At 37.9% G+C, this 24,381-nt stretch overlaps 1 protein-coding gene across 1 annotated transcript in view; it reads right to left on the bottom strand.

Moving 5' to 3' along the window:
• Window positions 1-24,381, bottom strand: part of LOC115769414 (tyramine/octopamine receptor) — a 37,378-nt gene that overhangs the window by 1,418 nt on the left and 11,579 nt on the right. Inside the window, exons 2-3 of the mRNA XM_030714225.1 lie at window positions 21,601-21,679; window positions 55-1,677 (exon numbers count right to left, since the gene is read on the bottom strand). Coding sequence (XP_030570085.1) covers window positions 55-1,539 — 1,485 coding nt within the window. The 5' untranslated portion in view covers window positions 1,540-1,677; window positions 21,601-21,679. The remainder of the gene's footprint in view (window positions 1-54; window positions 1,678-21,600; window positions 21,680-24,381) is intronic.

Genomic DNA, 24,381 nt, shown 5'->3' with positions numbered 1-24,381 from the left:
TTCATTCAAAAATTCATGAGGCAACAGCTTTATATGTAGATCTGAATAACTAACCTGTATGCAACCTTTGGGATCGCTGCCGCTCTCTGTGCTTATCTCTGGATCCGATTTGGCGGCGTTGCTAGCATTGTTGCTGTTGGCTTGTGGCAGCAACTGTTGCTCCCCGTGCGGCTCGCAGGTCGACGAGGATGACTGGGAACGGCGACCACTGCGCCCCTTGCCGTGCTTAATGGAGTCCTTGATCTTGGCACGACGCGACTTTTTGACCAGCACGACAACATGCTGCTGCTGTTGCTGTTGCTGCTGCTGCTGTTGCTCCTTGTTCGGCTCGGGCTGTGCGTGCGTCTCGCTGCTGAGGCTCTCCTGATCGTTGTGTATCATGGGCGTGGCAAAGTTGGCGCGATCCCGTCCACAGCAGAGCCAACTGCTGCACAGGCTGCCCAAGGCACGCGCCTTGGAGCTGGTCGAGCTGCCACCGGCTGCCGCCGCACCGCTGGTATTGATGGCCTCCAGCTCTGTGGACTTCAATGCGATGGTGTTCAACTTGTTCGCCTTGGCGCGCTCACGCAGACGCCGGCGCGTGGCCACAAAGATCTCGATGTACACAATGGTCATGATGATCAACGGTATGAAGAACGAGCCCAGCGACGAGTAGATGACATAGCCACGCTGCGAGGTTAGCTCACAGGGCGTGGCGCTGGTAAACTCATCCGGCCAATCGTTCCAGCCAATTAGCGGCGGGCTGCTAATCAGCAGCGACAGCAGCCACACGCCGGAGATCAGCAGCAGGACACGACCCACCGTCCGCTTCTGGGCATAGTTAATCGGATCTGTAATGGCCCAATAGCGATCCAGTGCAATGGCGCACAGATTCAATATGGATGAGGTGCAGCAGAGCACATCGCAGGTGAGCCACAGCTTGCACAGATGTATGCCAAACTCCCAGCGACCCAGTATGGAGTAGGCCACATTGAACGGCAGCACCAGCAGAGCCACCGTTAAATCCGCCACGGCCAGCGAGACAATGAAAAAGTTCTGGACAATGCGCAGCGGCTTGTAGGTGAAGACGCTCAGTATGACCAGAATGTTGCCAATAATGGTCAGCACTATGATGATGGAGAGCACCAGCGCTGTGAGCAGCGCCTCCCATTCTGGCACCGCCAGCTGCACGCCCAGAAAGCTGCCTTGCAGCTCCTCCGCCGCCAGGGCGCCACATTCATGCGTTGTCTCCACAATTGTTGCAGCTGTCGCCGTCGCCGTTGCCGTCGCTGTGGCAGTTGCCGTTGTCAGGCTGTCCACCAGCGAGCCCGATAAATTGGCCGCCAGGGCGGCTGTTGTTGTGGATGCCGCTGCCGCTGCTGTCTCCACTGTGGCTGCACTGCGTCCGTTGCCCGATGCTGGCGTCGAAGCTGCCTTTGCTGCTGCTGCTGCCGCTGTGGATGCCTCTGGCGTGCTGTTGACGGCTGCAGCAGCTGTCAGCGCTGCCGCGGCCACCGTTGTGGTGACATTTATGAACAAGATTTGATCTGCCGATGGCATTTTGACATTCTGCTATCGCTGCCACCCAGCCGACTTCTCGCCTTCTCGTCCTTCGTCCTGCTCCAGTTGTTCCTTATGTGCTGCTTTCTTCTTTGCTGCTTTCCGCTATTTTTCTTATTTGATTTTATTTTTTGTTTGCTGCAAGCAAAAGCAAAATTAAATTTTTGGTGAAAATGCAATTTCATCTTATTGACACACATATATTATTATGTTTAAGAAAGATTACCAAATCAGAAAGCTATATATTTTGGTAGATAAACAGATATTTACTATGTACATAATCTTAAAAAAAATCAACTGAACGAACCCGTAAGCAAATCAGAACATTTCATTGGAGTATATCTCAAGTATATCTTCGGAAGGCCGAATTTCCCTTGTGCAAATATATGAGAATAGTGAAGCTGAGTTTGATAAAAATATCTTGGAAAATATTTAATATTTTACCAAATAACCTTCTTATCTTTACTCTGGCAGCTATATGATATAGTGGTCCGATTCGATCAGACTTTGCCAGGCAAAGTTTCAAGATGATAGCCTTACAGCTCAGAGACTAGTTCCCATAGACACAGACTAAGGACAGGCAAACATGGCTATATCAAGTCGGGTATTGATGCTGATCTATATATACTATATATACATATATGAACTATAAACTTTCCTTAGTCTAACCTTCAAAATGTCATATCTTTACCACACATGCCATATTATGTTCATGTGTGGAATATTTCTTAAATTCAATATGGGCTTAGTACAAATAGTAAATATAGTAAATTTAAAATTTATAAAAAAAAAGGTTTATCAGAGTTATATTACTTTTTATTAAACGTATATAATAAAGTTTTCTTATACTGGAATTTTGTATCGCTTTTAAAGCGTATATATGTCATTTTGGAAAGTTCGCTTATGAGAAAGCAAACCAGTTAAAAATGTCAAAGAAGACAATCAAACTCATGTCAGTTACAAATTATTTACAAGTTGTTCTGCAAACATGCAAAACGGAAGGAGGGAGAAAAAGTATAGCACAAAGTACACAAAACACTTTAATGAGCAAAAAAGGTTCAATATCATTCGAGTCTATGTGAAACAATGCGAAACCAAAACAAAAAAAAAGGTCTTGTGGACATTCCGGATGAGGGTCTTGTCAGAAAGCCATTTACAATTTAGTAGTTGAATTTTTTTGCATTAGCTGTTAAATAAAAGGAAGCTAACTAATTAAAAACGCCAGCCAAAGTAAAATGACAGCTGTAAAATAATACACCGCGAGCTACATTTACTTGAGATACGCTCGAAAAACTTGTAATAAAAGATGATATGACAGCACTACTCGATTATGTGGCTGACCTCAAGGATTTCATGTCAAATAAACCAGATACACGTGCTGGTAAAGGTTAGAAGGGAAGGAATCGTTCGAGAGCTGGGTTAATATTGGCAATAATAATCTGGGTCGTTAAGTTGCTGCAGTCATCATTAGCGAGGGTGCTGGTTCGAATCCAATTCAATGCAAGTTTTGTAAATGGAGTATTCTCATTGCCATAAAAAAAAACAAGCATACCACTGCTATTTAACATTATTAAGTGAATAGCTTGAGTGCTCTTGTCGGGAGCTTCCGACTAGGGAATACCCTGGCAATGCAAGCACACGTTTTCCTTAATATCTTCTGTGTTTCTTAACCGATTTAATTGAAGTTCTCTGCAGCTAATCTCTATATGATATAGAACATTCTTATATTATTAAAAAAGGCCATCAAATTCTGGCTTTAAATGTTGGGTAGTTTCAATGGATAGCGCTGACAGGCGATAGCTATAAAATAAGAGATACTTGAAGCTTCATGTCGAGTTTCATGCGTCTAGCTCTCGGCTGTTATGCACTCGCATAACACATTATGCATATGCATAACACATTTCGAAACACATTCACAAGGGTATCAATTTGACATAAGAAGTATATAATCCTGCAGAGCGGACACACAAGCTGCTGGCAGCCAGTTGTCGTGACTTTTGGCCCTCAAATCTTGGGCCCTGAGCTAAGCAAGTGGCTAATCTTGTGCGAGTCTATAAATTGCACATAATTGTTACGCCGTATTTTTGCCGCCTTCAACGCTTGACACATTTATCCGCTTAGCCTTTTGCCTCATGCCGGCAGCAATTGCAGCAGCAGTCGCTTCTTGCCACATGAAGCTGCAGCATTCACAGCTAAACAAAAAAAAAAAACATTAATCAAAATAACCGGCTCATAAACTGCGCGCACGCGACCAAAAAATAAGAAAAAATAAAAAGTTGAGGAAAAACATTTTCATTCAGGCCAAAAACTGTTTGCCTCGTATTTCATGCCGTTTTTTTGGTGCGTTTTTTTTGTTGGCGGCTTTAGAGGCTTTTCCGCACGTGAACCTGAAGCTCACCTTGATTTTTGTCTGCGAAGTATTTTTTTTTTATTTGTTTTTTGGTAACATGAATTAGTCATAAAGTTTTGCAATCGCTTTTTCTGAGGCTGCGTAGTGTGACCAGAGCAGGGAGTGTGCGAAATCTAGAGAGACCGTCTGCTAAGCTGATTAGCCACAATAATTGAATAAATGCAGAGCTCAACACTTAACTCAGCTGCGGACTGGACGCTTAGCAATAAGCTGATTAGAGAGCGTTTATGATTACAAAGCGCACACACACAAACACACACACTTGTTGTGTGTGTGTGGCTGTGCCATGAATAGCTTTGGCTGAGTTGCCTTGAGTTCTTCTTTCGCAAATGCTTTGCATTTTTCTTTTCAGTTTGGTTTTGCATACATTCATATCTATGCAAAAGTTTTCATGGCATGACCTTGCTCTGTGTGATATGGCATGATAATATTCACACACACACGCACACACACATCCTCACACCCACACACAGATAAACACGCAATCACACAGATATAAGATTTGGTTTTTTGGCTGAGCTGTCATTAGCAAAACTTGCCAAGTTTTTCCTCTATTAGAAACGTTGTTAGTCTCTTTGTTCGTCTTCTATTATATTTTCTAGCTCTCTAATTTGTCTTTGTAATAAGATTTGTGACAGCTTTAATATAGTTTTATATTTGGTTGAAAGTCTACTTTTAAAGCAGCGCCTTATTATTAATTAATTCAATTTAATGTCAAATTGTAATAATTTAGCCCACCGCGCGGGCACTAGGAGGACATACGTTCAAGTCTCTAGCTCTTATAGGTCTGAAATCGTTTCGTTTAATGCGAATCAAGAATATATATACTTTATGAGACCGGAGATGCTTCCTTCTGCCTGTAACAATCAGTTGCACAAATACATTACCCATCTTTCGCAGACTTTTCCAACGTAAAAGGGGCATCTGACTTATTTTGGTAAACAATTTTAAGCAAAAAATGTAAGGCGACTATTCTTTGGCATAATAGCTACAAAAATGAAAGAGAATAACTTTAGAGTATAAATAATAAAGCAGCAAAAAAGAAAGCAACAAGGGAATCAATCAAAATGTTACCTGACAAGCAATAACTATAAGGAAAACAAGCAAATAGGAAAAGACGCCAAATGCCAATTAACGGAATTTGTTAAGACACTTGTCGAATTTTCCCTCTTGTTTTATTTACAACCCATATACAAACATTAAGTGGCAAAACAACTTTTCCCGTGTTTTATTTTTAGCAGGCCAAAGTGCCCATTAATAAGGGCTCGCTTGCGCCTCTATCCCAAAGACACACAGAAGTCCTTACATATTTAATAGCCATAGGCTTGTGGCTGAAATTGAATGGCACGAGGAGTAGTTCGACCTGGTGAAAGGGCTTCATAGACGCAGTTGAATATGCGTGATTCTTGCAAGTTAGGCTAAATAGGTGAGATAAATTAAATGTAACGATCAAATTTATATTCGGGGAAGTTACCCCACGACAGCTCTTTAATGAGGAGGTGTTGAGCTTTGCAGCGAGAAGAACCGAAAAGTTTTTCAGATATTAAAATATTAATTTAAATTTAATGGAGAGTAAAAATGTAACTTAATTTGCTTAAGAAAAAACTTTTCTGTAAACCGTATTTGAAATTAAACAGTTCGAGCCCGAAATCAATATTAATAAAAAAACTAGTTGATATGAACCAGTTGATATGAACCAGTTGATACGAACCAGTTGATATGAACCAGTTACACAAAACACATTCGAACTAAGACCCGAACCAAATCAAATATCTGTTTAAATATAATTTGATTTATAATAAAAACTTTTGGATGAGACCAAAGCGTAAATAGCTTGGGTCTCTATTTTGGGTACAGATCAAATCTAGCCCAAAAATTCGATATGAGAATATGCACGACTTGCAAATATAAATTGAAGCTCAATTTTAAATATTTATATATGTGCCAAGCCTGAACCGTAAGGCAGAAAGCTGGTTCGAAAGGGCGTTGAAACAGCGGCAATGTGAAACTTTAGAAACTAGTTTAATCCAACAAATATAACCTTAACCTCTTGATTAAGACTTAAACTTTCAAATAGGATTTTTAAATCTAGTGCACTTTGATCTGTCGAGTCTCTACTACAGACTGCACTACTGTGATACCATTCAGTTACGTCTCATTCGAATTCGATGGATTAACTTTCCTATTCCACGCCCGCAACCCAATCGGACCATAGGTGACAGCTGGCAGCAATTGTGATACTGAGCCAGTTGTATTTCAATTTCCGCCCACTTCAAGTCTCCGTTTGTGGTTTTGCCCATATCCGCGTTTGTGTAACGCAGCCGCCATTCTGGTCTATCGCAGTATTCCCATTATGGTCCATGCCTATTCCACGTCTAGATGAACGTCGACCTGTTTCAATAAAGTCTAGTCCAGCGAAATGAAAATGCCCAATACTTGAACCTTATCCACACACGCTCACATGCTCGCAGTTTTCAATACGCAGTTGCCCATTCTCTGGCCAGGCACAGTTCGAAGCATTCCAATTTTCATTTAAGGCTCGACATTGCCAAATCGATGGGTTTCATTTGGCGGGCACGTTTATTTGCATGCAATTTTTGGGCTTTTACTGCACGGTTTTTGGCTGCTTTTATAACATTCGCAGCGCAAATTTCATTTACAATTAAGCATATATGCTTTCATTTAATATGAATATCAAATCTTAGGTTTTAAATTGTGAAGGCAAGTGAAATCCTGAAATCTGAGGCGGCTTGGCTTTGCCTTTTATCTCTTTGCACAGTTCGCAGTTTGCACTTTTGTGTGCCTTGATGTGAGCTTAATGCATTATAAAGCACAGCAATAGATCAACACCAACGCCAACACTCGCACACTTGCAAATTTGTTTGCCCTGATGCGTGTGTGTTTGTGTTTGTCTTTCACATACAGGCTTCTGTTTGCCCATGCTCGTCTCGGGCTTCGAGCCGGGTCTCTGTGTGTGTGTGCGTCTTGGGGCGTGCCTTGCATAGCCATGTGTAAAATTTTCCTGACTGCAACTTTTCCCACTGACACAATGCATCCGATTGATGTGTCAGCAGTGTAGCAATTGCCAAAAGGTTTTTCATATGTAAATTGCGGAACAAATCCGAGTTGAATGGATCTGGAGTTCAATTTTTCGATTCTCTCACTTTCTCTTCACACATCGCTTTCTTTCACTCGCTGAAAGGTGCTTGTTTTTTTTTCTCACCTTTTTCTAATACCTAATCTTTCTATCTGCCTTTTAACCTGGTCTCGAACCTCGCCTAGTAAGGATATGTATATATATAGTTATAATAATCACCATACTCTAAAAGGAAATATTTATTTGTACTCCTTTCGCCCTTTTTCCTTAAAAAAAGCTGTGCCAATTTGTACAATTGGCGAAATAGCTCAAAGGCAACCAATTTATGTCCAAAATACCAACTAATCGCCGGAAAATTTGCCCCTTTAGCTGACGTCAATCAATTCTTCTCCCATGTTCAATGTGTCAGCAATTTGCATTTGCAGTCCTGCAAAAGCGTTGGCCTTTAATGCGGGCCAAGCTATTCAAAAATTGATGCACTCAGTGCACAATCGCAGCAATGACAGACAGTTCGTCAGTCAGTTAGAGACGAGAGCAAGACTGATATGGAGTAGTTGAGAGGGATATAGCGTGGAAGTGAGAGAGAGAGAGGGAGAGTAAGAGAGAGAGACAGTGTGAGACACATGAACGGACAGTTAGCCGGTAGACTAGGGGTGTGCATACCTGTCACATTGACGACGACTACGAGCAATGGATAAACATGGAAATCATTGGCGAGGAAGCCAAACCAGGCATGTTAACTACTGGCTAACATAACTACACAAACACACACACACACACACACATACACACTCGCTAGCAGATCCGCCCTCATCTGTCAGTCAAAAACTGCACTCGAATGCACATTTTTGCGTTAGTAATATGCATTTTACATTGATCTGAGCATATCGAACATTGTTGCAGACTCCCGAGCAACGCATTTGCCAAGAATGTTTGGCTTCGATATCAAGAAATGCGCTTGGCAGACATCCAATACGGAATCTGTGGCCAGATAATTTCAAAAAATTATATATTTCTATATGTGTAGACAGTTTACTATGGAGTATTGAACTTTACAGTTGATATTGCTTGCATTTAAAAAACTCAATTAGGTTTTTTAGAGTCTTTCCTATAGAAAACCCAACAAGTCTATAAAACTGCTTTAAAAAAATCAGCCAAACAAAAATAATTGTTTTAAAGCTGTGAAACTCGAAATCAATGTTGTTCCTAACGACCAACAAGTAACCAATGAGCAGATTGTCTGCAAGCTTGTTTCAAGAACTTCTCAGTTGTATAATCATCAGACACGACTCTAGATTTGCAAGCCCTCATCCTCTGTCCGTAGCTGTAACCACTTGAGAATTATAAGCAATTAAATACTCTCATTAAACTTTCTTTTTTGTATAGTATAGAAATAAAAAAATAATTTTGAAAACTTTTAACTAAAAAATTCAAGATTAGTTATTTTTTTGAAATTTGTTGATTAATTCGGTTTTGTTCAGTTCTATTCTATTCTTTTGATTTGATTATATTTTAAAGCATATTTTCTTTTATATTAGAAATGGTGCAATAAATTAATCTCCTCTTCCCCTAGTTTTCTCTTTTGCCATAATATTTTCCACTTTTCCTACTCTACTAAACTCTTCTCTACTCTTCTAAAACAACAAAAAATTAAAAAGATTTTTTCGCAGTTTTTTCATTCTTTTTTTTGCATGCAGTTCAACTGCGTGGCCCACTGTATCACTTACGCAGTTCTTATCAATTTATTCTGCTGTTGTTGTCGGCTGCCGTCATAAGCAAATTTTCTACATCACATAGGGTCTCTCCCCTGTATGTGTGTGCGTGTGCGCCTGTGTGTGTGGTGTATGCATACGTAATTGCATATCCTGCCAGCGACATGGTGAGATTTTTTTTCTGCTCAACCAACTATGAAGTAAGAATTATTGTTGTCGGGTCGATGTGTTTTATGTAATGCTGTTAAATGCTGTGGTGGCTGCCAGCACTTGCGGCAAGAGCTAGTTGCAAAAATGAGCTGTGACGTCCGGGCTAATGTGGCGTATGCGTAATTTGTAATTTGCCGCTGCTAATTTAATGGCTCCTTGTGACTAGCTCACGTCCCAGTCAATTAATAAAAACACAAAAAAAGAATCAAGAGATTGAGCTGTGGCATCTTGACTGGTTGGCCGCTGTTAACATATGCATTTGAGGCAATCCATTGTTTGTTTTGACTGCCAGCGTGTGGTTCGTTCAACAGAATCAATTTGCCAGAAACTAATTAAGGGTTGTGCAAGGATGTGGGTGTGTGTGTGTGTGTGTGTAAGGATTGCCAGCAATTTACTAAAAGCCAAGCGGGCAGTTTTACAACTTAATACCAGATACTCGATACGTATGGGTCAACATGCACAATTATATTTCTCCGGCTTTGGATTTTTTTTCTTCATTTTGTTTTTTTCTTGTTTCTCTATTGGCAATTGAACTTTTAGCAAAGCTAAACTGCCTCAAACTGTGTGTGTTTGCATTCGTTTGTTTGTCTTTTGTACATGTTTTGAATTGATTGATTTGATTTGATTGATTTGCTTTGCTCTCTGTTAGTTTTCCCTGGTTCCCGCTCCACATCTCCAGATCTCTATCTGTCAGCCATTTGGCACTTTTACTCTTTTCTCTTTTTTGTTGTTTTATAAAAGCTAACAAAAAGCGTGTGCAACAACGAATCCGAGTGTGTGTGCCTCTGATTTTTGTCTTTTTTTGTATGATATGCGAAAAGTTTTTAAATTGTAATGCAATTGTTTTTTATTTTTTTCTGTTGTTCCTATTTGTTCTGCCCGCTCGGAATTGTTTGGTGAATGGTCATCGAATTTTCAATTGCTTTGTGGGATTGCGTGTAAAGTTTTTGTGCGGTTTAATTCAACAAGGAGCTGAATAATAAATATAACCATTTTGCTATAGACCAGTCAGTATTTCCAATGCAAATGAATTTGCGGTAAACAATTAAAACAAAATTTCATAAATTGAATTGAAAATCATTTTCATATAACAATGTTTGCGAAATATCCAACTTAATTACAATTTAAAACTAATGCATATTTTAGCCTTTTATAACGAGTTTAATAAGCTCGATAGAAATCGATTCAATTATAGTAAATATAATTTGAGTGCATCACTTGAAAATATATTCAAAAGCTGATATTTCCGGATGAATATTTGATCGTGAGATATTTTATTGAGTTATGTTAAATGTTTTCAATTAACTATTAACTGGGCCTGATACACGATTAAATATAATTTATTTAAAGTTAAACATAATAACATAATTTAAAGCTTATCTAAAAATTATCTTATCTGTCAAATATTTTTGACTCAGACACAGTTCTTCACAGACTTCTGGCCCATTTAAAAATTAGATAATTATGCTTGGCCCAGGCAGTGAAACCTTTTATGTTCAACTCAATTGGTAAAATATTACGCATTATTATGGCTTAAGTTCGTGGAATTGATCTGAATGAGGTTGGGCGAGTCTCTGTGCTGTGTACGTGCTGAAAGTTTGATTGAAATGGGATTGCTTTGTGTATGCTCTGAAGTAGTGAGCGGGTCATAAAAACTAAAATGGCAACTGGGCTTGGATCTAGGCGAGTTTATCCAATTGCTTACTGTCAAGTTGTTGGCCAGTCTGGCGCCCGATACGTGGCCCATGATTGCAATTGCGTAACACAGACGTTCAATAAAATCACAATAAAGTCAAACTGCTTATGGAGCTTTCTGCGATTGTGTGCAGTCGATTATATGTTTATTTTGATTGTGGCAAATATAGCATGAAAATCAGCTAAATTAACGTTCGAGTTCCAGTTGTTTCAGCACTAAATTGTCTGCATTTTTATTATTTTATTTTTGGTTTGTTTTTCTCTTGTCTCCTTTATAAATGCAACGAAATCAAATGCAGTTCGTGCCGAGAGGCGCAAATCTAGCTTTGAATTCATTGCCTGTGCTTGAAGTCCTTTCCATCTTGATGTTGCCCATCAATATGAGGACTAAGCAGCGGAAGGCAAAGGGCAGCGATGACTCCACGCATTTGTCAGCTCCACAATTCCCCAAATGATGGTCGAGCTAAGCAACTAAAACGGAAAAGCTAGCTGTTTTTGGAGCAGGAACAGGAATGGTAGCGGAATGGAGCTCCTGCTACGTGCTGAGCTGTGCTGTTGCTCGCATTGGCTTTGGCCAAAATTTACTTGCTCGCATTTATAACATGCAATTTGGTGGCAGTTTCTGCTCCTTTTACAGCCAAAAATTAAACGAAATTTCTGGCAATGCGTTCGTTGTCTGTGTTGTTAGAGCGAACTTTCTGCCAAGCCAAAGTTCAACTATTTAAATAGTTAGCGATGAGCTAAAACTAAAAGGTTTTAATAAAAATTAAACAAAACTCAATTTGCTAACCAATCACGCTAAAGTTTGACTGTTTACAAATTGTTGAGTGATCAATGCAAAAAATAAAAAAAAAACAGTTTCTGATAAGTAGGATTAACAAAATGCAACTATCTATTGACGTATTTTTAAAGAAGACAAAATAAATTAAGTTATATTTAAATATTCTAAGGTTAAACAATAAATCTAAAATAAGCTTTAAATATTTGAACTAATATTGTTATAATCTGTAAATATAAAATTGTTTGACCTGACTGAATTAATAACTGAATGACTGACATGCTGACGCTTGTAATTCTCAACAAGCTTAAGCTTCGAGTGGAAGACAAGGGGTTGGCAGCTTATGATATAATCGAAGGGTCTTTGATAAAGCTTTACAGGTTGCCTCATTATTTTGGTGGTTATGCCTTGTTGTTCATCATACTTATATAACGAATATCAAACATAGACTTGGATTGTTCAGCTTGTTGCAATAACACTTAAGCTTTTGCATATATAAAAGTCTTTGAGAATATTCAAATACATACACCTATCTAAATCTAATTGCCTCGCAAACCCAGCTAATTTGTCTCGTTGACCTTGCGTGGGTGTGTTTGTGGAGAGCACAAAGCTAATATATCTTACGATCTGACAGCTGTCACAAATGATTAGTTTTAGTTATTGCGCTGGCCGCTGTCAATGCTATCTGACAATCGATTAAGCGCTAAAACCAAGTCTCCACTAAGCATATCCCCATTGTTCCAACTAAAACTATCTGGCATGTCGAGTGGATTCGAGGAAATCCTGCATAACAGAACCATATTATCACAGATACTGTTGTTATATATAACAATTCATTAGATAAATATACGTTTTAGGGCTTCTTTGAACACATACGATTCAGTTGAATTTCACTTTCGATTTGCAATGCGTGTTCTGTTTGCTTATGGAACACCCTACCTATCCGCGTTTTGCAGAGCCGAACAGCCCATTTATCTATACTATTTTTACAGCCATATTTTTTACTTCGCTAGCCATGGCATATAAATCATATTTGGCAGCCACTTGACGCGTGAGAAATGCGCAGCCAGCTTCGGGCACTCACCATTAGCACTTCGACGACAAGGGCAAGGGGTTGAGGTTGGGGTTCGCATTATGGAGGGTTCGCATTTGTTGATTTGGTTTTGGTTTTGGTTTAGTTAGCACGGCTAGCTTACTTTATTTTTGCGAAAATACACACAGCTGTGCTGTCCGGCGAAATTAGCATATATCCGCAGCATTGCGTGATGCGAACAGATACGCGGCGCTCACAAATCACCAGACATGTTTTGCTCTTTGTGAGATACTCTGCAAGCAATCAATTTGTATGCATCAAATGCAAATGCAATGCATATTACACAATCATTGCAGCACCAGTTGCTGATTATTGTTCCTGAGTTCCAGGAACCCTTTGCATGTCAACAGCAAAAGCTTTTATATTGGATAATTTGTATATCAAGTCCTATACTTTTTATATGGAGCAATGCAGTCTGTATTCTGGATAGAGATTACATTCTGATTCAACTGAGCGAATGCAATATTCTCGCGAATGCAATATATTCGCGTCTGCCGTGTGCCAAAAACTATTTGTTAAGACAATTTACAGTGGCACCTGCTAAAATAGGTTTTTTACAAATCCAAAACAAATTAAGACCGGGTATAGTTGACTGTGAAATGCACTGTTAAGCGAGTTAATAAAAATATAAATATATACAATACAAATTTTATAAGCATACTCTTTAGATTTAAGCTATTATAAAAATAATAATAACAATAATAATAAAAATATTATTAATAATAATAAAAATAATAATAATAATAATAATAATAATAATATGAATAATAATAATGATAATAATAATAATAATATTAATAATAATAATAATAATAATAATAATAATAATAATAATAATTATAATAATAATAATAATAAAAATAATAATAATAATAATAATAATAATAATAATAATGATAATAATAATAATAATAATAATAATAATAATAATAATAATAATAATAATAATAATGATAATAATAATAATAATAATAATAATAATAATAATAATAATAATAATAATAATAAAAATAAAAATATTAATAACAATAAAATTAATGTTAATTCATATTTCATATATTTAATAATAATTAATATTTAATAATAAATAATATTTAACTTTTATTATTAATTTTTACGTAATTAATTATTATACAAAAAAATAATATAATAACTAACAGGAGAGAGGCCATCGACTCTAATATATAACATTTTCACTAACACATCAACATTTATAGAGTTTTCTATAATTGAGGTCAAGTGTCCAAATTTACATACAAAATGCGATATACCTTAGAGGACGGACTTAAAAATGATCTTTAGATCAAATAAATATGTATAAATACAATTGTTTTGCTCTTCAGGGAAGTTGATATTATCAAACACAAAATACGAACTCATCGTAATGCTCTATTATTACCAAAGCTTGTATTTTAAAAAGCAAAACATTTGTTGCACAAAGCGACTTTGGAAAAATATCTTTGATTTGGTAATTATTGATATGTTTCGTAAACATCAAAATGTATTTATAAAATCATGTTTGAGCGTGCTCCCTTTGATAAGTTGTCTATCAGCCAGCCGAACTAACCCGATCGAGCAAAAACACAGGTGATACGCGGCCCATTCATAGAATTGGTACACGCGCGAGTTCCAAAAAGGCGGAACAGCCACAAATACATATTTTTAAAAATATTTTCGTACGATTTTCACTTTTTGTTTCTTCTTTTATTTGTCTACTGGACAGGGGGGAAAAGGCAGATGGGCCGCTCTAGCTGGTTTGAGTAGACGCTTATTTAGTACATCTGTGTGGCCCAAACAGTTGTCTGTATATTTAGCGTAATGTTTCTCTATTTTTCAGTTGTTTAAATGGGCCGGCTGCCTTTGTTTTTTTCCGTATTTTTTCTCTCCGACAGTTGAAGAAAGCAAAAAAAAAATAAAGCAAAAAATGTACAAATCCATAAATAACTGCTTCGATTTTTAGCTATAAGTTTTCGGCATTGGGCCAGTGCGAGCTGGTGTCGACAACTTTATGAGCTAAACTGCTGTTCCTCTTGATATTGAGCTAGAGAGGGGGGCTGGATGATGCCTTTGGCTCAAGTGTTTCGACGCAATCATCGCGTTTGGGGTCGGCAGCAAATTTTTGATAAATTCCACAAATATTGACAATGTGCATGCCAAAATACAAAATAAATCATAGTCGTTTTCGCTTCTCTTCAGTATTTATTTACATGCCGGAAGAACACCAAGCAAATACGACAACAGCAGCAGAAACAACAACAACAACAACAACAACAATTGCTGTGCGTGTCTCCCCATTGGCAACGTGGCCAACAACGATGAACGTCATCGACAGCTCGATTTTTTTCGTGGGCGTGGGCGTGTTTGGTGTATTGAGTTCTACTTGGCTGCCCGACTACTTGTTAGTATATTATGAATATTGAAATGAAATTTGTTTTCGGCATAGCAACGATTTGCGCTCTACTCGATAATTTGCCCCATGCTTCCTTTTAATCTTAAGTGGGTTCATAGGTTTTATTTTCAGCACACATTATTCGAAATACAACGATTTGCGCTCTACTCGATTATTTGCCTCCTTGATTTTGTTCAATTCACAAAATCAGAAGCGACAGAGTCGCACCCTCTCTCATTGTCTTAAGCTCTATTAAATAACGCCTTTCTATGCGATTTTCAAGTACATCGTAAAGCTTTTGTTTCATATATTTATTAAAGTTAGAGACTGAAAAATACATATACCGAGGAGGAACGAGCGTATAGCATAATTTTATAATACCCTTTTTAGCTATTTCCTTTTCCTTGGCACAGCGTATTTATAAGGCATCAATTTAAAGGTTTGAGGTTTATGATAGTTTCTATGACTCACTTTTGGGGTTTCCTTTCTGGTCGAATAATTTATGAAAAGTTATATAATTTGGCTTCCTAATTATAATGATGGCGCATTAATAAGTTTTGACATAATTTGTTAAGCATTGTGTGCATTCTTAGTTCTTCCCAAAATTTATACCCACACAACTTGGCCTGAATTGTGTGCCCTTGTCGTTGCTTGGGCTCCCTGATATCATCAAATTGGCTGACAAGTTCAGCAAGGAGAAACTCCTTTGCTTATATGTACGCATTAGAAACTAAAACTTTTCACATTTTCATAAGCCACAAGCTTAGCTCGTTCGTCAATTTAATTTGCCTTTTCGCTGAAATCAATGAGCCTTGAATGTTGCCAAAATGTTGTTGCTGGCATTGAAATAAGCTGAAAATGAAACGCAAAGCAACAAACTCAAAATTCACGTGAGTATCGTTCGGGGCACACAAAGCAAATTAGTTACGCCTAATTTGCGACTCATTGTCGGCAACAATCGAGTTGCTTATTGACTTGTGACTTGCTTATGATACAATTCAAATGCCGCCCAATTTTGATATATGCATAATGTAGGGGAGTATGCGGCGCTTGCGGCCCTCTCAACACTTCACAGTGGAGTCGAAAGCGGCTTTGCCAATTGATTTTCAGGGCGCACTTAACGCTACAACAGGCGCATAATGGGGCGTATACGCGATGAAATTAAATTAAAGGCGCGGGGCGAATGTCGACACAGAAAAGGCAAATAAAAAGCCAAAGAAAAAGGGATAAGGGATAAGGCAAAAAGCAAGAAGAAAGGAGCCAAGGCCATTCCCATTACATGTACACTGAAAGAAAAACTTTAGAAAATCGCTAAAAAAAAAAATATTTTTAATATAATTTTCTGAAGTACAGGAAAAATTAACTAAAAAATATCAAATCATAATTTACTTTTACCCCTCAGACATTTTTATATATATATATATATTTTTGCTTTTTAGAAAACATTCTGATTTTCAGAAAATACTTTTTGCTTTATAGAAAAAAATATTGTGATATTAGAATAAAGCATTTTCCTCCTTATAAAATAATCTTTAACGCTTACAGTAATTTTTTATTTCTATAAAAAGTAATTGTTAGGGTTTGTTTATATAAAAAGGGTGGCGAACCGCCTTTGACCCGATTTCAAAGGAAAATATTTAAATTTATATCGATTTCTAGCTATGTTTTTTCTGTCTGTACTAATATATACCAAGGAAGTGGATAAGGCCAGCTGAGTTGTCCTGGGTTAGCTTTATTGCTGTGCTTAAAATATATAACCTTAGTGTCGGTTACAGCCGTTGAGACACAAACGGGATACAAACTGAGCACAGAACAATGAACTATAATTTATATGCCTGGAATTAATTTAACACACGGCTACCAAACTTATCACCAGCTGCTTACAAATGAAACACGGCACAGGACACACACAGGTTCTCAGTCTTGGTTTAAGAATCGAGCTCTGGCTTCCTTAGAGCACCATTGTGCCCAAAGAACTTGTGCGTATCGCTTGTATCTGCGTCAAATGCAACTCTCATTGGTGTTGTTGCAATATTTAGCTAAAATATGCTACACTTTCACCATTTTGAGACAGCCGGAAAGGCTGTTTGGGCACGACCCCTACAACAGCCTGTATAATTTAATAAGGTTTGGCAAATGTATTGCTAGGCACAGAGCACACACAACACACACACACACACACAAGCTGCCTGGCTGCCTGCCTCTTATTGTTGCACGTTTTGTAGTTTTCGACAGGTGGGCTGGGCCATATAATTTCATTATACCCTGGAAGAGGGTATAATATCAGTGTCGTAAAGTTTGTAATAGCCTGCAAAGGGCGCAGTCTAAATATTGTTGCTCTGCTGCATGGTCTCTGATGTCTATGTTCTTTCTTTCTATGTTCTCAGTTTCAGCAGCTAAATTTTATTATGTATCCTACATAGAACTTATTTTGCATATTCTCTTATTGTTTCCGAAATTCAAATTCAAATTTTCCAAAAAAAAATATAATCCGATTCTTATGATAATTTTTCTTAAATTAAATTTACTGAACGCGAACTGGAGTGGAATTTGTGCTTGAGAGAGAGAGAGAAAGAGTTAAGTTTTTGTTGTCTTTGGCATAAAATTAAAAGAAAATCTATTTCTAAATATTCAAACCGTATCAATTTGATAGTGTATGCGCAGTTCGTGTTGCAATAGCAGCTTGTTATTTTTGTTAAAATTGGCCTTCAAGCATTTGTCGGTCGTCTGGTGTATAAACTTATATTTCATTTGTGCGGCTAATGCAATACGTTTGTGCCTTATAAATTACTTAGTAGCATTAAAGTGCTGAAATGTTTTGTCGGTTAGTTGTGCTGGCATTTGACTTCCTAGACCGGTTCATAAATTTCAATTTATCTTTAGACTTTCCTTTCCTTATTTATTTCCAGATGTTGACAAGTAACATTAAGCCCGAGGTCCGAGGCTTGAGGCCCCTTTTCACCAGGCAGGCTCCCCTATGCTCCCCTTCTTCAATATAAGCATAATGGAATGTGTGCAAGGCACAGGGAAAAAAGGTTGCAAACAACTACAGCCACAACGGAGAGTTTAAAAGGCTTTCTCCCCCTTTCGTATTTCTTTTTCTTGACACTCAAAGTAGTGCAACATTTTATGACAGACCTTTTGCAGTTTCGTCTGACGACTCAAGGCCAGGCAAGGGATTTGTGCTCAAGGATAATTTCTTTAAAAGCTTCACACTGACGACACTACATTATTGGGGGAATTAAGGTGTTAAACTCTCAACGAGGGATAGAGTGAAGCATGCAAATGCTCTTATATATTCTCTGTGAGATTTACACAAACTTAAATTAAATATTTCGGTATCTATGATTAGTAGGAAAGGAATTGCGTTAATTCTTTGAAATATATATAAATATATATAGAAAAAACCTTTTTAATTAAAACCTACTTTAAAGCTTAAAGATTATAGCTTTGCATATAATTGATAGCTTTTCTTTGAGGACATCAATTTCAAACTCGTTTTATCGCACAGCTTAAATTTTAACTTTCACTCTTTTTTCAAACTATCGAAACAGGCAACCTAATCAATTTAGGCACCATAATACCGTCCTACAGACTTTACTTTCGGCGTTCACGCTCCTCCCTCTTTTTGCTACACAGCATTGTTCCATTCAAGAAGTTTTCATTTATGTTGGACACGCCCAGTTTTTCCACCTAGCGCCACGGAGCTGGATAGAAAGCTCCAAGCAAGTGCATGAAAAGTTCAACACTAGACAACAAGCAACAAAAAATGAAAAACAAGAGCAAAGGCTGTAAAGGTACAAAAAAGTTGTACTCATTAGCATGCGGCTGCTGCCTGGAGTATGTCTGCCGTGTGCTCCTGCTTGGATGTCCTGGTTGCAGGAGCTGCTTATGCGTGAGCTACTTTCAACAGCAGACGACAGCAGCCATTCTGCCTGCACGCATTTGGATCTTGTGGGCGTTGGCCTAATCTGGAAACCCAAGCCAAAAACGAAAAGTTTTGCTAACCAACTCAGACCCTCGAGATGTCATCTGCGGTTTGTGTGTGCGTCCGACGCTCTGTCAAAAACTGTCTGCATCACTGAAAGCGAAAGCCGATGGGCTACCCAACTAAAACCAAATCCAAACTTAGCCCAACTCCCAGGCCCAGGCCCAGACCCAAACCCAAACCCAAGTCCCAGCCAAGCCGCACTTGCTAGTCGAGCTGAGTGCAATTCACATGCATAGTTTTTCGAGTGCAATTAAGTGAAATTTGTATTAGTTGTGTGTGGGTGCTGCTTTCAGGATGTAAGGATATAAGGATGTGTGCTTGAGAGCTGCTGAGGAACATGTGCCAAGCGGCGAAAAGTATTAGCTAAAGGACGACACGAGCTGTAGATAGGACTAAAACAAACTTGGACACGTTGCATTGGGCAACCATGTAAGCCACGTGGCTTGTAGGTGGAATTGAGGAAAGGGCAGGGGAAAGGAGAAAGGGGCTCTCCGAAAGTTGTCGTTTGCTTCTCTGATAATGTGGCTAACATGTAACACGCGCTCACATGCAGAGCATGTCATTAAAAGTTGTCCCCTCTCAACCGCAACGCCCACCGCAGCGCACTTTCCTCAAGCTGAGGACAACTAATTCTTTGGCAATAACTTTTTGGTTTGTTGCAAATGGTTGCCAAATAGTTGCCGAACCTAAAACTTGAAAAGGTTATTGGCTTTCTGGTATTGATATAAGTGGTTCTTGATCAATACCAAAAACTTGGAACGTTGGAAATAAAGGAATATAAAACAAAGGAATTATAAACAATAGATCATATAGCGTCCTCAGCTTTCTGGTATTTGTATTTGTAGTTCTTGATAACTGGATGATATACTAGCTTTTAAATTCAAAGAAACTGAAGCGCTGCAAATTAAAAAAGTGCAATATGGAACGGAAACAAATTGTTAGAATTGGGTTGCAGGTTTTCTGGTATTAATGTTAGCCATTCTTGACAACCTTATATAAAATAATAATTATAATTCAAGGAAACTGAAACGCTGGAATAATTGAAAGTGTGCATAGCTTTACGGTATTGTTTCGATTCTTGACAATTTTATAATAAATAAAATTTGTAATTCAAAGAAACTGAAAAGCGGGAAATATATGAAGTAGACTATACCGTGACTTCCTGGTATTGATGACTGAGGATTCTTTACCATTTAATAAGAAATTAAATTTTTAATTAAATGCAACTAAAATCTTGGAAATAAGAGAAGAAGACTATTGAATGAGGGACATCTCGGGCATTGGTATTAGGGATTCTTAACAACTTATTACATATTAAATTTTTAATTCAGAGAAACTAAAACAGTAAAAGAAGAATACCCTCTTTCCTCTCTACTCTCTTTTCCTTATTCAAAACAATTTAAATAATATTACATGTTGGTTCTAAGAAACGAAATAAAAGACCACTTAAATGAGAAACAAAGGAGGAGGAGGAGAATAATGTATAGGATTTCCTGCTATTGATGTTACTGGCCCTGGGAAACTGTATCAAATACCAACTTTAGAATTTGGAATATGGAACAGTTGAATTTAAACAAACATAATACGAGACATTATTGCTTACAACAAGGAAAACTAAAAACTATAGAAAGGAATAAGTGTAATATGGTAGAAAAAATTATTTATTAATTTTTTGTACCATACTTTCCGGTGCTACAAGTGAGGCTCATAATTCAGGGTACCTGCCAAGGTTTTTGAAACGAACTCATTCAAAAATTATAATTATAAAGATATCTTATTAAGAATTCCCTAAAAGAAATGTAAGGCTCAAAGAACTGAGCATGAAAATTCAAGAATGCAGTTCCAAACTGAAATTAAAGCATTTCAAGTAAAAAACAAACACTCGAAAACTTTTAAATTGAATCCATATCAAACAGACACGCGCCAACTCGCTGCTAAGCATTTTAAAATGTATTAAAAAGTGTATTTTATGATCTTGTTTCACTAATTTTGTAGATCATCAAGCTTAAGTGTGCCATTTTTGAATGATTGGTATTTCATATGTCATTTGCCACAGCCAGAAATGTCCTTCAAGTTGACAAAAGCCGTCCGCAAACGGCAGCCGCAATATATATTTACTTTAAAGCAGACACACACACACAATAAGGTTTACAACGTTGGGCCATCACATAAAGAGGGCCGAGAAGGAAACAGGCCAAGACAAAATTACATGAAATTATGTTTGCACAAGAAGGTTGGGCCAGTGCCGTCCGTGACCAGAGTGTGCACACAGGATCCCGACCTGCTCCGGTGTATCCAATTCCATTAAAATCAATTTGTCTATTTATTTAACCGATAATCTGCTGAAGCGGTTGGCTGTAAAATTTCGCACCCCAGTGCTGGGAATTGTGCACGACAGGATATAAAGGAGGGTCTACACCTCAAAGACCTCTAATTTGTCAACATCAGGCGGCGAATGGCAGGACTGGACAGGTAAAATGTTTTAATTTGACCAAAGTCTCGCCTGCCCAGTGTCGATTTATTATGGTCAGTACGTTTGAAGCTTGGGTCCAACGTATGTCGTGTTCTTGCTGCCGGTCAACAGACAGCATTGGGAACATATAAATATATGCATCAGGAGATAGCCCGTGCCTAGGTCTGAATTCCCTAAACATATGTTCTTATTTCTATGTAAATATGTACTTACCTGATTCACATACGCCTACAGAACTATTTTATTGCCATCTATTTGTTGGAGGGAGACAGACTTCAATATATCCACATTACTGACATAAAAAAAGAAGTAGAGAGTTAGTTAAACCAAGAACAAAAAACAGAAATAAAATAAGAGATAGAGCGAGAGAGATAGATAGAGAGACAACAATTTGAGCTGAGTTGAAGTTTATTAAATTGCCAACACAACTTTTTAATATAACATTTTCAAGCGAAGCATGAAATCCTGCTAGCCTTACTTGAATTCGTGAGAATCGCAGAGTAGGGCAATATTTATGAAAATTCGTTTGTTTTTTGCTTGCAGCGTAGTAGAAAGTAATTTCGTTCTGCCTTTCGTTGTCCAAGTTTTAATCTTGTAATTTTGAATGGTTTTAATAAATACAGAGTGTAACATATTACGTTTGTATACATCCCTCCAGGTAACTTGTCGCCTTTTTACGACACTATTAACATCATGTTGTATGTGATTTACGGGTAGCGGTCAATAGGCATTATGGCCCTTGCCCTTTGAGCCATTTTTCCCTGATGATTTTGTTTGTTGTTTTATAGTATTTTTATGGTCAGCCATCAAAATAGGCGGAGGCGACCTCGCACGCTGCAAAGTAGGCTACAAAAAATGCTTGTAAAAGCCATTAACGAAGAGTCAAGTGAAAATGGCCAACAACAGCTGCTTTGTTGATTTTGACATATGAGAATGATAATGTTAGCTGGCCTTAATTGTACCAGACACAACATCACATCCGCCTTTATTTTAATACACTCTTCAGGCTTGGTTAGATGGGGTGTATTTGATTGAGGAGTGTTTTTGACATGTGCAAAAAATTAGTTTAAGTTAGTTAAGTTCAATTTTGCTCTTGATTTTATTAGATATTCGTTTTCCACGCACACAATTTTCTTTTAAAATAAATTTAAGAAGAATATTCAGCATATATTCAGTTTTGAACATTAAATTTTACTCTAATCGGTTGAACGGAAAGCTTACAAAATTGAAGAAAAATATTTCTTGTAAACAAACAAACAGAAAAATGACATGCACGGTAAATTGTTTAGAAATAATAAAATTAAAAGACTTGCTAGTCGAATGTATAGTGTTTTCCAATGTTAATATTTAATTTGTTTATTTTTTAGGGATTTCATGTTCTTTGTTTAATGGGCTAAACGCGTTTGCTCTTTTAGCAGTGCGTTTAGCCTGCTGCTCAGTTTCCCTAGCCGAGAAAGCAACCACCCCAGTCTGCGGTACATCAATCAAATGCCTCCACAGCACTTAACAGCCACAGGAGCCGACTGACTGCTGGGCAGCATCTGGACAGCACAGTTGGCACTGGCTTCTGCTTCAGTGCTTAAGTGTGCTGAGTTGACAGTTTTCTGCATTTTTTTTCTCTTTCTATGCTGGCCTGGGACGCGGTCACTTGAAGCGCAAATAATTGAAATTAATAAATTGAATTTAATTGAAAAGCGTTGCACAACTTAGGCACTTAAAGCCAGCAGCCAGCCAGCCAGTCAGCCAGTCATCCAGCCAGGCTCGAGAGTCAATGAGTTGTGCTCTCAGCTGGGCTTTAGTTCGTTCGCAATGGCTGCCTAGAAAGCAATGCAGCCGCCGGGCTGTCTGCATTTGGCTGGCATTGCCGACGTCGCCTTTCAATTTCAATTTCCGCTGCACTTTGCATAAATCTTTTATCGTTTGAAAGATGGCAACAACTTGGCAAGGTTTTTGGTTGGGCTTGTGGGTCCGTTTTGTGCAAACATTGCGACGGTCTGCGAAAGCTAATCGTCAGCTGTGCAGCATTCATTCAGTGAGCACGAAGACCATTTGAATTACAATACGCTTGGCCGAAACTTCCTGCAGCTGCAGGTTGAGTTAAATATTTTTTTGGGGAGCAGCCTTGTCGAGTGCATTTGTTGCATGCCGTTTACTGTTTGCTATTTGCTGTTTCTTTTCATTACGTTTTGCTTGAGAATTATGCGAGCAAACAAGAAAGCAGCAGCATCAACAGCAACAACAACTCGACGACTAACAAGATTTTCGACTCCCTGGCCAACATGACGTATACACAAGTTTTTGCTTCAAGAAACTTTCTAAACCAAACATTTTTTGGTTAAATTTAATTTATGGACTTGCAAACGCAAAAATACAAAACTACTTTAGCATCAACGGCACTCGAGTGTAAACCACAAGCCGTACAACATGCCGTATGTGTAATCCCAGTGTGTTTGTCTGTGTGTGCTTGACATTTATGAAAAGTTACTTTTGGCCTGATTAAGCCATGTGCATGAACCACTGGCTGAGTCATTGATCTAGAACGCTTTGGCCAACAGCCTGCCTTGATAGATATTTATCTTTATATATTTTGTGCCTTTTTAGCCTGACGATGATAAATCCCTTTTTGCAACAATAAACAGAACAATTAGGGCAACCTATCAATCAAGGCATTAAAATCATTTATCAAATAGACAAAACGATTTAAGAGTCAGTTAATTTCCAGCTTTTAGCCTAATGCTTAAAAAACATTTAATTTAAGGTTTTGTAGGAAAATAAAAAATAAATTAGATTGAGCATCCACTAAAAATATTATGTTTCAATTATATAATTTATTTCTTTAACAAAGTTAATCATTTTTTAACAACTCAACATGCCACTAATAAATTCTTTATTGAGAGATATTTCCCAAAATTGTTTAACATCATTTTCTGGCCACTTGACAGCTCGTAAGCTGCACGTTGATGTTGCCAAATGGCAACTCCAAATAAATAAATA

The sequence above is a fragment of the Drosophila novamexicana genome, unplaced genomic scaffold (genome assembly GCF_003285875.2).
Source record: "Drosophila novamexicana strain 15010-1031.04,08,12 unplaced genomic scaffold, DnovRS2.1 tig00000009-arrow-pilon, whole genome shotgun sequence".
Classification (NCBI taxonomy): Eukaryota; Metazoa; Arthropoda; class Insecta; order Diptera; family Drosophilidae; genus Drosophila; species Drosophila novamexicana.
Note: the sequence above shows the minus strand (reverse complement) of the source record. Positions and strands in the feature narration are given on the sequence as shown.